Source organism: Lolium perenne, chromosome 6, assembly GCF_019359855.2.
Source record: "Lolium perenne isolate Kyuss_39 chromosome 6, Kyuss_2.0, whole genome shotgun sequence".
In the NCBI taxonomy this organism is placed as follows: Eukaryota; Viridiplantae; Streptophyta; class Magnoliopsida; order Poales; family Poaceae; genus Lolium; species Lolium perenne.
In genome coordinates this window covers 194032392-194045562 of record NC_067249.2, presented here as the reverse complement: position 1 = coordinate 194045562, position 13171 = coordinate 194032392, and the positions used below count along the sequence as shown (strand labels likewise).

Sequence of the window (13171 nt, the reverse complement as noted above, 5' to 3'; positions counted from 1 at the left end):
AAAGTAAAATTTTGAGAGGTGTTTGTTGTTGTCAACGAATGGTAGTGGGCACTCTAACCCCCTTGCCAGACAAACCTTCAAAGAGCGGCTCCCATTTTATTTTATTTTTGTGTGGCACTCCTTCCAACCTTTCTTTCACAAACCATGGCTAACCGAATCCTTCGGGTGCCTGCCAACAATCTCATACCATGAAGGAGTGCCTTTTTATTTTAGTTTTATTATGATGACACTCCTCCCCACCTTTGCTTTCTCAAGCCATGGCTAACCGAATTCTTCGGGTGCCGTCCAACAATCACATACCATGGAGGAGTGTCTATTTTTATTAATTAATTTGGGACCGGGAATCCCATTGCCAGCTCTTTTTGCAAAATTATTGGATAAGCGGGTGAAGCCACTAGTCCATTGGTGAAAGTTTCCCAACAAGATTGAAAGATAAACACCACATACTTCCTCATGAGCTATAAAAAATTGACACAAATCAGAGGTGATAAATTTTGAATTGTTTAAAGGTAGCACTCAAGCAATTTACTTTGGAATGGCGGAGAAATACCATGTAGTAGGTAGGTATGGTGGACACAAATGGCATAGTGGTTGGCTCAAGTATTTGGATGCATGAGAAGTATTCCCTCTCGATACAAGGTTTAGGCTAGCAAGGTTTATTTGAAACAAACACAAGGATGAACCGGTGCAGCAAAACTCACATAAAAGACATATTGTAAACATTATAAGACTCTACACCGTCTTCCTTGTTGTTCAAACTCAATACTAGAAATTATCTAGACTTTAGAGAGACCAAATATGCAAACCAAATTTTAGCATGCTCTATGTATTTGTTCATTAATGGGTGCAAAGTATATGATGCAAGAGCTTAAACATGAGCACAACAATTGCCAAGTATCACATTATCCAAGACATTATAGCAAATTACTACATGTATCATTTTCCAATTCCAACCATATAACAATTTAACGAAGAAGAAACTTCGCCATGAATATTATGAGTAAAGCCTAAGGACATATTTGTCCATATGCAACAGCGGAGCGTGTCTCTCTCCCACACAAAGAATGCTAGGATCCATTTTATTCAAACAAAACAAAACAAAACAAAAACAAACCGACGCTTCAAGCAAAGCACATAAGATGTGACGGAATAAAAATATAGTTTCAGGGGAGGAACCTGATAATGTTGTCGATGAAGAAGGGGATGCCTTGGGCATCCCCAAGCTTAGACGCTTGAGTCTTCTTGATATATGCAGGGGTGAACCACCGGGGCATCCCCAAGCTTAGAGCTTTCACTCTCCTTGATCATGTTGTATCATCTCCCTCTCTTGATCCTTGAAAACTTCCTCCACACCAAACTCAAAACAACTCATTAGAGAGTTAGTGCACAATCAAAATATACATGTTCAGAGGTGACATAATAACTACTATACTAAACCTTAACATATCCGATTTTTCTCATAATTTTGGTTTACTTTGGTGATTAGGCCGTCTGCTGACACGTATGCTTTGGTACATCCGGTTGATTTCGTGTACATATATGGGGCCGTCTTGCTTTTCTTTTTGAGTTTGCCTCTGTCTGCTTCGCTATTTGGTGCGTTCAGTCCGTGTGTGCCTAGCCTTTTTCGTCCTGTTACCGTGGGTCCGGAATGTCTCCCACCGCTGTTTTTTAGAGAACCGCTTTGACCACCCTCGATTTTCTCCCCGCACTACCTCTCTCCCCATTATCTCCACCGCTTTGAACTCCATCCTTGCCCAGGGCTGCTGCCCTCCTCACCCTCCCTGGCCATGTCCGGCGTTGCCGCCTCCTCCTTTTCCGTTTCCGCACCACCACAGTGCTCGGGCGCGCAGCATGGCGACCGCATCCGCCGCGGCGGACCGGCAGCCGTGCAGGCCGAGTTCGGGCGCGCAGCTGTGCTCCGGATCCAAAAACCAGGCCCAAAGCCACCGGTGGTGATCTTGCACGAGTGGCCGAGCGCACCGAGCGCCCACGTCGTGGAGGTCCGTCGCAGCTTTCGCGCGGCGCGGACGCCGTGGCGCGCTGGTTCTGGGCGCGTCTGGGCGCGTCACAGACGTCGTGCTCTGCAAGGTTCCCTCGCTGCTCGAGCTCCGGGGCACGGCCGTGATCTTAGGACTGGCAGGGCGCTTCTTCCCTCCCTCTGCCTTGCCAGCAGGCGTGGTGGTGTTCCTGGACAGGCTGCGGGGCACGGTGCTGGGTGGTGGCCTGGCCGAGGGAGGGCTTGTGGCCGCAGGGTCGATTGTGGTCATGGTGGCCACGCGTGTCCGGCGGTGCGATGGCCGCGACCTGCGCGATGAGCGGCCGACACCCCGGCGAGGATGCCGGCCACGGCTGCTCGCTCCAAGGTTTTCGAGCATCGCCCCGGCAGTTCCGCCGCCGCCGCTGCTCGCAGAAGATGGCGGGCTGCCGCCGTTTGCAGGAGAAGGGACACGCCCTGAACCAGACGTGCAACGCAGCGGTGCGGGCCTTCGCCGGAGATCTGTACGGTAAAGTCGCCGGTCCGCTCTGGTGTGGGGCCGACGGCGGCAGGTCGAGCTACGCTTGGACGGGCATCTGTTGTGACCTCGGGAGGGTGGTGAGGCTGGATCTCTCCAATTGAAGCCTCTGCGGCATCATTGCCTCCCTCCATCGCGCGCTCAACCTCTCCCAGAAAGCGCGGCGCGGGCCGGCGGTCGTCGGCATGGAGACGGGACAACGAGCAGGGAGCGGCGAGGAGGTGAAGCCGGCGTGGGTCCGAGGCGAGCACCGCCGTTGCGTGCCACGCCCCTGCGATTGACAGCAATTTTGGGGGGCGGGGTTTGCTTCCATCGACGCGTCTGCCGGCGGGATGGAGGACCCTGCGATGTGGAGTTCGATCTGGGCATGGTCCCCTGCTCTGGTACTCTCCACAGCGGCTCCCGACGCAGCCGTCGGCGACGCAGCGACGAGGTCCAGGGCGAGCGCCACTGTACTACACCTAGCCCCTGTACGCATGTCTTGGAGGCGAAGGTGGAAGCGAACAGAGCGCGCCCGCACATGTCCGGAGCAGCGCCACTGTACCCCGCGCCAAGGAGCCGCGGGAGGCCGGTGGTGCTGGCGGCGTTGGCTGAACATCTGGCCGGAGCAGCGACTTCTTCATGGTCTCCCCGCAGCAGCTATTCGCGGCGGCGCGCCCGCTGCAGCACGCCGCCGACTCGGCCATGTAGTTCGACAAGGCCAACATCATATGGGCGGAGGATATGCTGGCGTCCACCTACTTATGCCGAATCGGGTGTTGCTTTACTGCTAACTCAACTATTCTTTTGGTAAGTACACCTCACATCCCTGCATTTATTTCCCTTTTTCTTCGACACATCCTGGAATCTGCTCACTTCACCATTCGTTGGTGATTTTCAGTTGTACATTTTTCATCTACATCTCAGTCCAGCCTTAGTCGCATGTACAAATGCATTGCTATTAGTTTTTTTTTCTTACTAAACACAGCGATCTGCTCAAACAGATTGGTCAGTACAGAATATAAAGACACAAGCTGGTCCCTATCTGATTCTTCATACCAATAGTTTAGAAATATCTGCAAATAAATAATTACTAGGAAGAGCTACAGAAATAGCTATGTGAAAAGGCTATGTGTATTTACTGCTCCCTGTCAATCCAGTATACGTCATGCAAATAACCTGATTACATGGCCTTACTGGAACAGAACAGGATGTAGTAATGCAAATATGAACTAACTTTTTCATGATTTAGAGTATTCTATAGTATAATTTAACATACTATGATTGCTTTACCACTACAATATATCTCCTGCACAGGTTCAAAAAAAAAATATCTCCTGCAGATGAGCTCTTGATTCTGCCAATTCAGAGTATGTGTATAGATGATTGAATGCGCTCACTGGTATGAAACCATGTACTAGCTAAATCTGGTACATATCTTTGCATCCTAAACTTGAGAGTTCCTATTGGCTTAAGTGAGTACATGCATCCTAAACTGAATACTTGCTTGACTGAGTTAACACGTGCATCTACTGATCTAAATCCTGACTGGCATGACTAAACACATGCAGTTCCTCCAGATTTAGACTTGAGGTAGACATTTTTTTTCTGATTCTTCATCTATTAGTTCCTTTTGTAATAGAGCCCTTCATGTTTTTTCCTTCAGATCTAATTTCTGCAACTTTGGTGGCACATAACCATTTGATGGATTCAAAAAGATGCATGAGTACTTTTTTTTTTCAGGGTCCTACAGTGCTGGCATGCACATCAAGTATTTTTCAAAATGGCAAACTTCGAAATGTACACAACTTTCTGTTAGAGGTAGATACTGTAACAATTCAACCAAGTGTGCAGAGTCAACTTTAATTGATTGCTTGAGGAATTAAGGTAACCCGTTTATGTATCAAGATGTCTTCCTTCTTTTCGCTCAGATAATCAACTTAAGGCATTCAAGATAGCAAATAGTTCAGTACTATTAAATTATGAATTAATCTTACAGTTTTTCTATTTCGTTACAGATACTCAACAGAATTTGTCTATTGCCTATTGCTTCTATGGATGTCAATTGCTAAGCAAAAAAGTTGCAGGTATTGGCTAAGCAATTTTAAAAGGTTTATCGGTGAGCGAAGGTCTCTCTCTCACACAGAAACGTCTCCCTGTTCGAACTATCAGTTGGTAATTGGAAACAAAAACTCAAAATGGTGAGCTGCATAAATTTCCATCTCTTCATTTGTCTATTCATCAGTACATTGCACTGTCTTGCATTGCACAGGAAACCTCCAATGATATTTTCCCTTTTCTGTTCCACGATTTTTCATGCCAGTACACATACTCTCATGTTTTCTATTTTGCACAGTTCGTTTGAACTCGAGTTTCATATACTGATTCGTAGACATCAGTACATTGCGCCGTTTTGCATTGCACAGGGTACCTCCGGTGATATTTTTCCTTTTTTGTCCACGATTTGTCATGCCAGTACACCTATGCTCATGTGTTCTATTTTGCACAGTTCATTCGAACTCGAGTTCCATATGTACTGATTTGTAGATATGCCTCACCTTTAGAACTATACTTTGCATACACTTCATATTAAGGAGCAATGGATGCCCCTCTATCTCAACTACTCCCTGCCAAACAAATACATTTATCACGCCCCCGTATCTCAACTTATTTAAATTCACAATCTTAATTACCAAGGAATAGTTTTCATGCATTCTAATCCACATGTATGCCTAACCCTTTGAGTTATACTTTGCCTGCACTTCTTATTGGCGCTGCAATGGATGATCACACTAAGAAATAGTTTTTATATGTTCTGGAGTATTCCCTTTGTAGACAAAAATAAATAGATGCCCCAGTAACTGAAATTATCCCTTCATATCAAAAGTATTTGTCATGCCACCACCTTCAAGCTCATGTTTCTAAAATGTATGATTTATTTTACCTAGCAATCCTACTTAGGAATAATTCTCACATACTAATTCATGAATATACATAATCTCTTGGATTACAGTTTGCATTCACTTTGTACTAGCTACTATATTATTTATCAGAGTGCATACTACTATACTAAACCTGAACGATTTCGATTTTCTCAGATTTTTGGATTTTTTTGGGATTAATGTGGTGCTGACACGTGTATTCTTTGTCCACTACGTTTTTGTTGTGTACTGTTTTGGCGCTCTCTAGCATTTTAAGAAGGCTTGAAAGCACCTATGCAAATTCTTTTGTCTTCCTTAGGCGTGTACCTGTAGTGTTTGCACGGAAACGATCCATACCTGTAGTGTTTGCACGGAAACGACCCAAACTCTGCCGCTTACAGATGTATTGGGGTTCGAGTCGACGACCCAGTTTGCCCCCCACCTCTCCCGTTTCTTCTCGCTACTTCTCTCCATTATCGCCAACGATACTAGCGCTGCCTTGCTTCCTCTCTCTCCGCATCCAGCGCCGTTGCGCGGTGCCACGCCGCCTCGACGCCCTCCTCTCCATCCCGAGGAAACTGACGGCGCGGAGGAGCTCGACCCCCTCCTCTCCTTCCTGAGGCCGATGGCGGCGCGGAGGAGCTGGACACCCTCCTCCCCCTTCCGAGGTAGCGTGGCTATGTGGAGCCGCATCGTCCCTGGTGGCATACCAGATCTTTCTCCAATTCTTGCCTGGTGGCTCGCTCGCATTGATAGCGGGAGCCGAAGATGGATCCATTGGAGTGAGGAAGAGGAGGAAAACAGAGCGCGTCCTCTGCCGGACCCGGCGGCGACGGGGGCGGCGGAAGCGTGGCCACCTCGGCACCGATGACGTCGGAGGAGGACATGACGGTGGTGGCCGAGGCGGAGTGGCGCAGCACGTCGTCGTGCGCCTCGCCGCTAGCGTGGTCGGAGAGCACGGATCCGTCAGTCCTGAGCGCGGCGTCCCGACCCACGTGCGCCGCCGACAGCGCATGCGGCGCTTCGACGGGCAGGCAACAGGGGCAGCGGGAGCACGACCGCGGCCACCTGGGCGCCGGCGACGCCGGAGAAGGACATGACGGCGGCGGCCGAGGCGGAGTGGCGCAGGGGCGGAGAGGGTGGATGCCGCGCTGTCCGAAAGCGGAAGAAGCAGCGGACGGGATGGAGTCCACAACAGAAAGGGAGGCAACGATGTCCACCGGCGGGGCGGAGGCTACCGTGTCCACACTCCACAGGCCTGAACGAAGGCGGCGGCTCCTTCTCCGCTGCAGCGTCGAGCGCCTCACGCCGCTCACGGGAAAATCCACGATAACCCCTCTCTGCGATATCTCTTCTCTCACAATCTCACCCTCTCCTTCCTCTTTGAAGCAGTGCGCGGCCGGCGACGGGAGGACGATGTTGACCTCTACCGAGAGCCCTCCACCAATCTATGGCGCAGCGCCCTCCCAGCGAGGAGGCCTGGCCTGGCGCCTGCTAGGCGGAACGCATAGCGCCGCCATCCCCGTCCTGCGCCCAGGGCCTGCAGCAGGCGGTTATAGTCGTCGAGGATGTGCGCCGGAGAGGAGGCGGGCCCTCGACCCACTCGCTGTCTCCTTCCTCGACGCCCCAGCGAGCTTGCACTCAAGGGGGATGCCGTCCGGGAGATGTCCGCCACGGCCCAGGGATGGCGCCTTCTTGCGCCGCTACGTTTCGCAGATGGAGGTGGCGGTGGGACTGCTCAGGAGGTCCGGCCTCCTCACCCATCCGCGCCGTTGCGTCGGCATATGTTTCCGCCGGAAGTACTACATGCTGAGCGACTTCGTGGGCGGCGTTGGGCTCAGCGGTCCGACCGACGGCAACCTGCTCTGCAACATCCTCTCCTACGCCTTCGTGGATTCTGGCTGGACTTCACTGCGCCTGGCATGCTGCACTTACCTTATTGCCGCTGGGCTTCTTTTCTCGCTCTGTCACATTCTTGATTTGCATCCGTTCATATCCGAAGAAATGAAGAATGGTCTTGCCCAACACATGTTTGTTTGAATGACCCAACAATTTGGGCATGGATGATTGCCGGGTGAGTTATCTGTTCATCCTGTGTCTTTTATTTGATCTTCTGTTTTGATTCATTTAGATCGGACATAGTTCCAAATACGATACTGAGATGGAATATATTTTGAACCTTTTTTTATCTGGTTGAATACTTTTTTTATGCAAGAGATGAACCTAAGAACGAAAAGGCTTGCTGTCTATTATCTTGAGTTTTGATCGAAGGTGTAGTATAATAAAAACAATGATAGCAAGACATGGACACACCAAAGAGGGGATTAATTATGTTTGTTGTATCATCACCACTTTATATGCTTAGATAGTAATCTTTGTTTCCTAGATAGTTTCTTCCTGTAAGGAAAAACAAACACGACAAGGGATTATTTTTGCTCTTTGTAGGTACATGCTGCAACACTCAGTTGTAGTTCTCCCTTCATACTTTAGTTAGGACAGTAGGGTTATTATCAGATCAATTGTTACTTAAAGTTTTGAAGTGGTGTGCATATATCACAGAAAAGTATGCATATCTGGTTCTTAATCTAAGCAGTAGGTTTATTTTTTTGAGGGGAAAAGCGCGCTCTTTATTCAAATTTTAACATGAGTGTTAGGGAGACATCCTCCCGTGCGGCTAACCAAGATTAGTTAGGGATATATCTTGTGTAACAATACTTGTAATCTTGACTTGTACCTCAAGTCTTTGTGCATATAAATAGAAACAGAGGGAGAGGAGGCGTGCCATTGAGCAGCCCATTGTTTCATGGTATCAGAGCGGGTCATCCTCCCCGCCGCCTAAACCCTCTCCCTCCCTCTCCAAAAAAACCCTAACCCTAGCCGTCAACCTCCCTCACCTCTCCCACCATGACTCCCGAAGAGATCGCCGCCAAGGAGCGCGAGCTCGAGGCTCATGCCAAAGCCCTAGATGACCGCGAAGCCTCCATCAACCAGCAGATCCTCGCCGCCACCAACGCCGCCGCCGTCTCCCTTCCGGCTGGCCAAACCCCTTCCCCAAACCCCAACCCCACCGAACCCACCACCACTAGTCCCTCCACCTACGCCACCTCAATCAAACTCCACGTGCCGATCACCCTCAGCCTCACCGACGGCAACTACACAAGCTGGAGGGAGCTCTTCCTCGTCGCTCTCGGCCGCTACGGCCTCACCGCCCACGTCACCGGCGAGGCTACTCCCTCCGACAAGTCTCCCACCTCTGCTTGGGGCCGTGATGACTACACCGTGCTCTCTTGGATCTACGGCTCCATCGACACCGACCTCCTCGGCATCGTCATGCGTCCCGGCTCCACCGCGCTCACCATCTGGGACGCCATCGAGAATCTCTTCCGCGACAACAAGAAGCACCGCGCCATCCAGCTCGAGGCCGACTTCCGCAACACGCCACAAGGCGATCTCTCCATCAGCGACTACTGCGCCAAGCTCAAGAACCTCGCCGACTCCCTCACTGACGTCGGCCTGCCCATCAGCGACGAAACGCTGGTTCTGACGCTCCTCCGAGGCCTTAATGACACTTACGCCCATCTGCGTTCGTTTCTCCCCTTTCAGGTGCCGTTTCCCTCGTTTCTTCAGACGCGCTCCGCCCTCATCCTGGAAGAAACCCAGCGACGCACCGACGCACGCAACGCCGCCTCTACCGCACTCTGGGCCATGGGCCAGAGCGTGCTGCCCAACAATGGGGGCGCCCGCGCCCCTCCTTCTGGCGATCGATCATCGCCTGCTCCCCTCGGGGGCTCATCGCCTGCTCCCTTCGGGGGCGATCGCGCCGGCGGCCGCGGCGCCAACTACTTCACCAACACCTCCCGCGGCGGAGGCCGCGGACGCGGCAGCGGACGAGGACGTGGGCGCGGCCGCGACAACCCCTGGCAGTTCAATCCCTGGACGGGGGCCCCCACTCGCGCTCAGCTACAGCAGGCCCTGTGGCAGCCACCTACATCAACACCGTGGCAGCCGCGCTCACCGACGGCATGGCAGCCGCCGTCCCCAGGCCTCCTCGGCCCGCGCCCCAGCATGACACCACAGGCGTACACAGCCCAGGGCTCCTACGTCCCCACCGCCCACCAGCAACAGCAGATCGACCCGGCTCTCCTCGCTGCCCTCAACAACCTGCAGCTACCCGGCAGCGATTGGCACATGGACACTGGTGCATCCTCTCACATGGCATCCGATCCCGGTAATCTCCACTCCCTCCTTCCATCCTCATCACAATTTGTCACCGTCGGGAACGGTGCAACCCTTCCTGTCACCCATGTCGGTTCCCAAACTCTTAATACCCTCACTAAACCCCTTTATCTTCACAACATACTCCTAGTCCCACAAATCATCAAAAATCTCATATCTGTTCGTCAATTCTGCATCGATAATCACTGCACCATTGAATTTGATCGTTTTGGTTTTTCTGTGAAGGCTCTTCCCAGCGGGATCGTGATTCTCCGATGTAACAGTCCAGGCCCTCTCTACACCGTCAACCCACCTGCCTACGCTGCTGCATTCCTCGCCACCATCTCCCACGACATCTGGCATCGCCGCCTTGGACACCCCGGCCACAGCTCCACGCCATCTCTACCCACCAGCTTGCCGAATAAAACAGGATCCTCCCTGTGTCATGCATGTCAATTAGGAAAACATGTTAGGTTACCATTTCCTTTGTCGCAATCGTCTACTACTCGACCATTTGAACTTTTACATTGTGATCTATGGACCTCCCCAGTCCTTAGCATGTCAGGTTTTGCCTATTATCTCGTCATTATCGATGATTTTTCTCATTATTTTTGGAGCTTTCCTATTCGTAAGAAATCCGATGTCTTTGCCACGTTCGTTACTTTTCATGCCTTTGTCACCACCCACTTCAACCTCCCTATTCTAACCATCCAATGCGACAATGGAAAAGAATTTGATAACATTAAACTAAACTCCTTCTTCCAATCCCATGGAACCCTTTTTCGCTTCTCATGCCCCTACACTTCTCAACAAAACGGCAAAGCCGAACGAGCCATTCGCACCATCAATGATGTTATCCGAACCCTTCTCTTCCAAGCCTCCCTGCCTCCCAATTTTTGGGCCGAGGCCCTCCACACCGCCACTCATCTTCTCAACCTTCGTCCCACCGCAGCCCTCCGCCGACAAACCCCACACTTCACCCTGTACGGTACACATCCATCCTATGATCACCTACGCGTGTTCGGTTGCCTCTGCTATGTCAACGTCTCCTCCACTAGTCCCAACAAACTAGCCCCACGCGCCACCAAATGTATTTTTCTCGGTTATCCATCCCGCCACAAAGGCTATAGGTGTCTCGACGTGTCCTCCCGACGCATCCTAATCTCCCGACATGTTACGTTCGATGAACATACTTTTCCTTATGCCTCCACCACACAAACATCTACACCGCCTGCCATCATCGACCCCACCGACCCCCACTTCCTACCAAACCCTCCCACCATACCCACGTCGGCGCCACCACCTCCCACTCCACCCCCTGCCGCGGCAGAGAATTCTGCTGCTGCGAGCCCACGCCAGCCTGCCGCCATCTCTTCTCCTGCCGCGGCAGCTTCTTCCCCTGCCGTGGCAGCTCTTTCCCCTGACTCGCCTCCACGGCAGGCTGCCGCCGCTCTGTCTCCTGCCGTGGCAGCGCCGCAGCCCAGCTTCACCCATGTGTACACTCGCCGCCCTTCGGCACCACCACCCATCATCCATCGCACTCGTAGCACCACCGGTAAACTCCCACCTCCCATCGATAAACTCAACCTCTCCGCCACCGTCTCTTCCCCTATTCCTCACAATTATCTAGTTGCTCTTCGTGATCCTTCCTGGCGCCAAGCCATGCAGGACGAATATGATGCTCTTCTCCATAACCAAACCTGGACTCTCGTCCCTCCCCCTCCCGGTGCCAACATCGTCAGTGGCAAATGGATTTTTCGTCACAAATTCAATTCCGATGGATCTCTTGCTCGTCACAAGGCACGTTGGGTCGTTCGTGGTTTCACACAACAACCCGGCATTGACTTCAATGAGACTTTCAGCCCCGTCGTCAAACCAGCCACCATCCGTGTTGTTCTCTCTCTCGCCGTGTCTCAAAATTGGCCCATCCATCAACTCGACGTCAAAAACGCCTTTCTTCACGGCAATCTTTCCGAAGAAGTCTACAGCCAACAACCCTCGGGGTTCATCGATCCCTCTCATCCCACTCATGTTTGTCGTCTCCTCAAATCACTCTACGGTCTTAAACAGGCTCCTCGGGCTTGGTTTCAACGCTTTGCTACCTTTGCTCGTTCCATTGGCTTCCTCGAATCCAAATCTGATAACTCTCTTTTCACTCTTCATCGCGGTTCTGACATCGCTTACCTACTTCTCTACGTTGATGACATCGTTCTAACCACATCCACCACTTCCTTTCTTCATTCTATCATCAACACTTTCAGCCGTGAGTTTGCCATGAAAGACCTCGGACCTCTTCATCATTTTCTCGGTATATCTGTCACCCGCCAACCCCACTCTCTTCACCTATCTCAACGCCAATATATCCTCGACATTCTCCACCGTGCCGGCATGAGTGACTGCCATCCGTCCTCCACACCTGTTGATACCAAAGCAAAGCTTCCTGCCTCTACCGGTCCTCCTGTGGCCGATCCATTTCTCTATCGCAGTCTAGCCGGCGCTCTTCAATACATGACTCTCACTCGGCCCGAAATCTCCTACGCTGTTCAACAAGTTTGTCTTCACATGCACGATCCCCGTGAACCTCACCTCCTCATTGTCAAACGAATCCTTCGCTACCTCAAAGGGACTCTTGATCATGGTCTCACTCTTCACTCCTCCACCTCTCACTCTCTCATTGCCTACTCGGATGCTGATTGGGCAGGATGTCCAGATACTCGCCGGTCTACGTCAGGGTACTGTGTGTTCTTGGGTGACAACCTGGTCTCCTGGTCATCTCGCCGACAGCCCACCGTGTCACGCTCTAGCGCTGAGGCTGAATACCGTGCTGTTGCCACTGCCGTTGCCGAGACTTGTTGGCTCCGTAATCTTCTGCAGGAGCTTCGGCGTCCTCTTCACAGCGCCACGATTGTCTACTGTGATAACGTGAGCGCTGTTTATCTCTCGGCCAACCCAGTTCAGCATCGGCGTACCAAGCACATTGAACTTGATATACATTTTGTGCGTGAGAAGGTGGCTCTTGGGGCTCTGCGAGTGCTACATGTACCCTCCAGTTCCCAGTTTGCTGACATCTTTACTAAGGGACTACCGTCTGTCTTATTTCATGAATTTCGATCCAGTCTTCACGTCGGCGCAGCACCGAGTTCAGACTGCGGGGGCGTGTTAGGGAGACATCCTCCCGTGCGGCTAACCAAGATTAGTTAGGGATATATCTTGTGTAACAATACTTGTAATCTTGACTTGTACCTCAAGTCTTTGTGCATATAAATAGAAACAGAGGGAGAGGAGGCGTGCCATTGAGCAGCCCATTGTTTCAATCAGTACATAAAGATTGCCGGATAAACTCCGGAACAACACCATGAAAACTAGAAAAACTAGATAGTTCACTAGAACGAGCTAACTGATGAGCCGCACTATTCAAACCACGGGGAATATGCTTGAAACTACAAGACTGAAAGGATGTCGCCATCAATTTGATATCTGCCACTACTGCACCCAGGCCCGATCGATCCATCGCTGGATCATTAAGCCTATGAATCAGGGACA

The 13171-nt window shown here is 51.3% G+C and overlaps 1 protein-coding gene across 1 annotated transcript; it reads left to right on the top strand.

The window, feature by feature from the left end:
* The first annotated feature begins 8317 nt into the window (after positions 1 to 8317).
* On the top strand, positions 8318 to 12791 carry LOC139832589 (uncharacterized). Its single transcript, XM_071822377.1, has 4 exons — positions 8318 to 9718; positions 9875 to 9987; positions 12503 to 12550; positions 12638 to 12791. The coding sequence occupies exons 1-4, from the start codon at positions 8318 to 8320 to the stop codon at positions 12789 to 12791; spliced, it is 1716 nt and encodes a 571-aa protein (XP_071678478.1).
* The last annotated feature ends 380 nt before the right edge of the window (positions 12792 to 13171 follow it).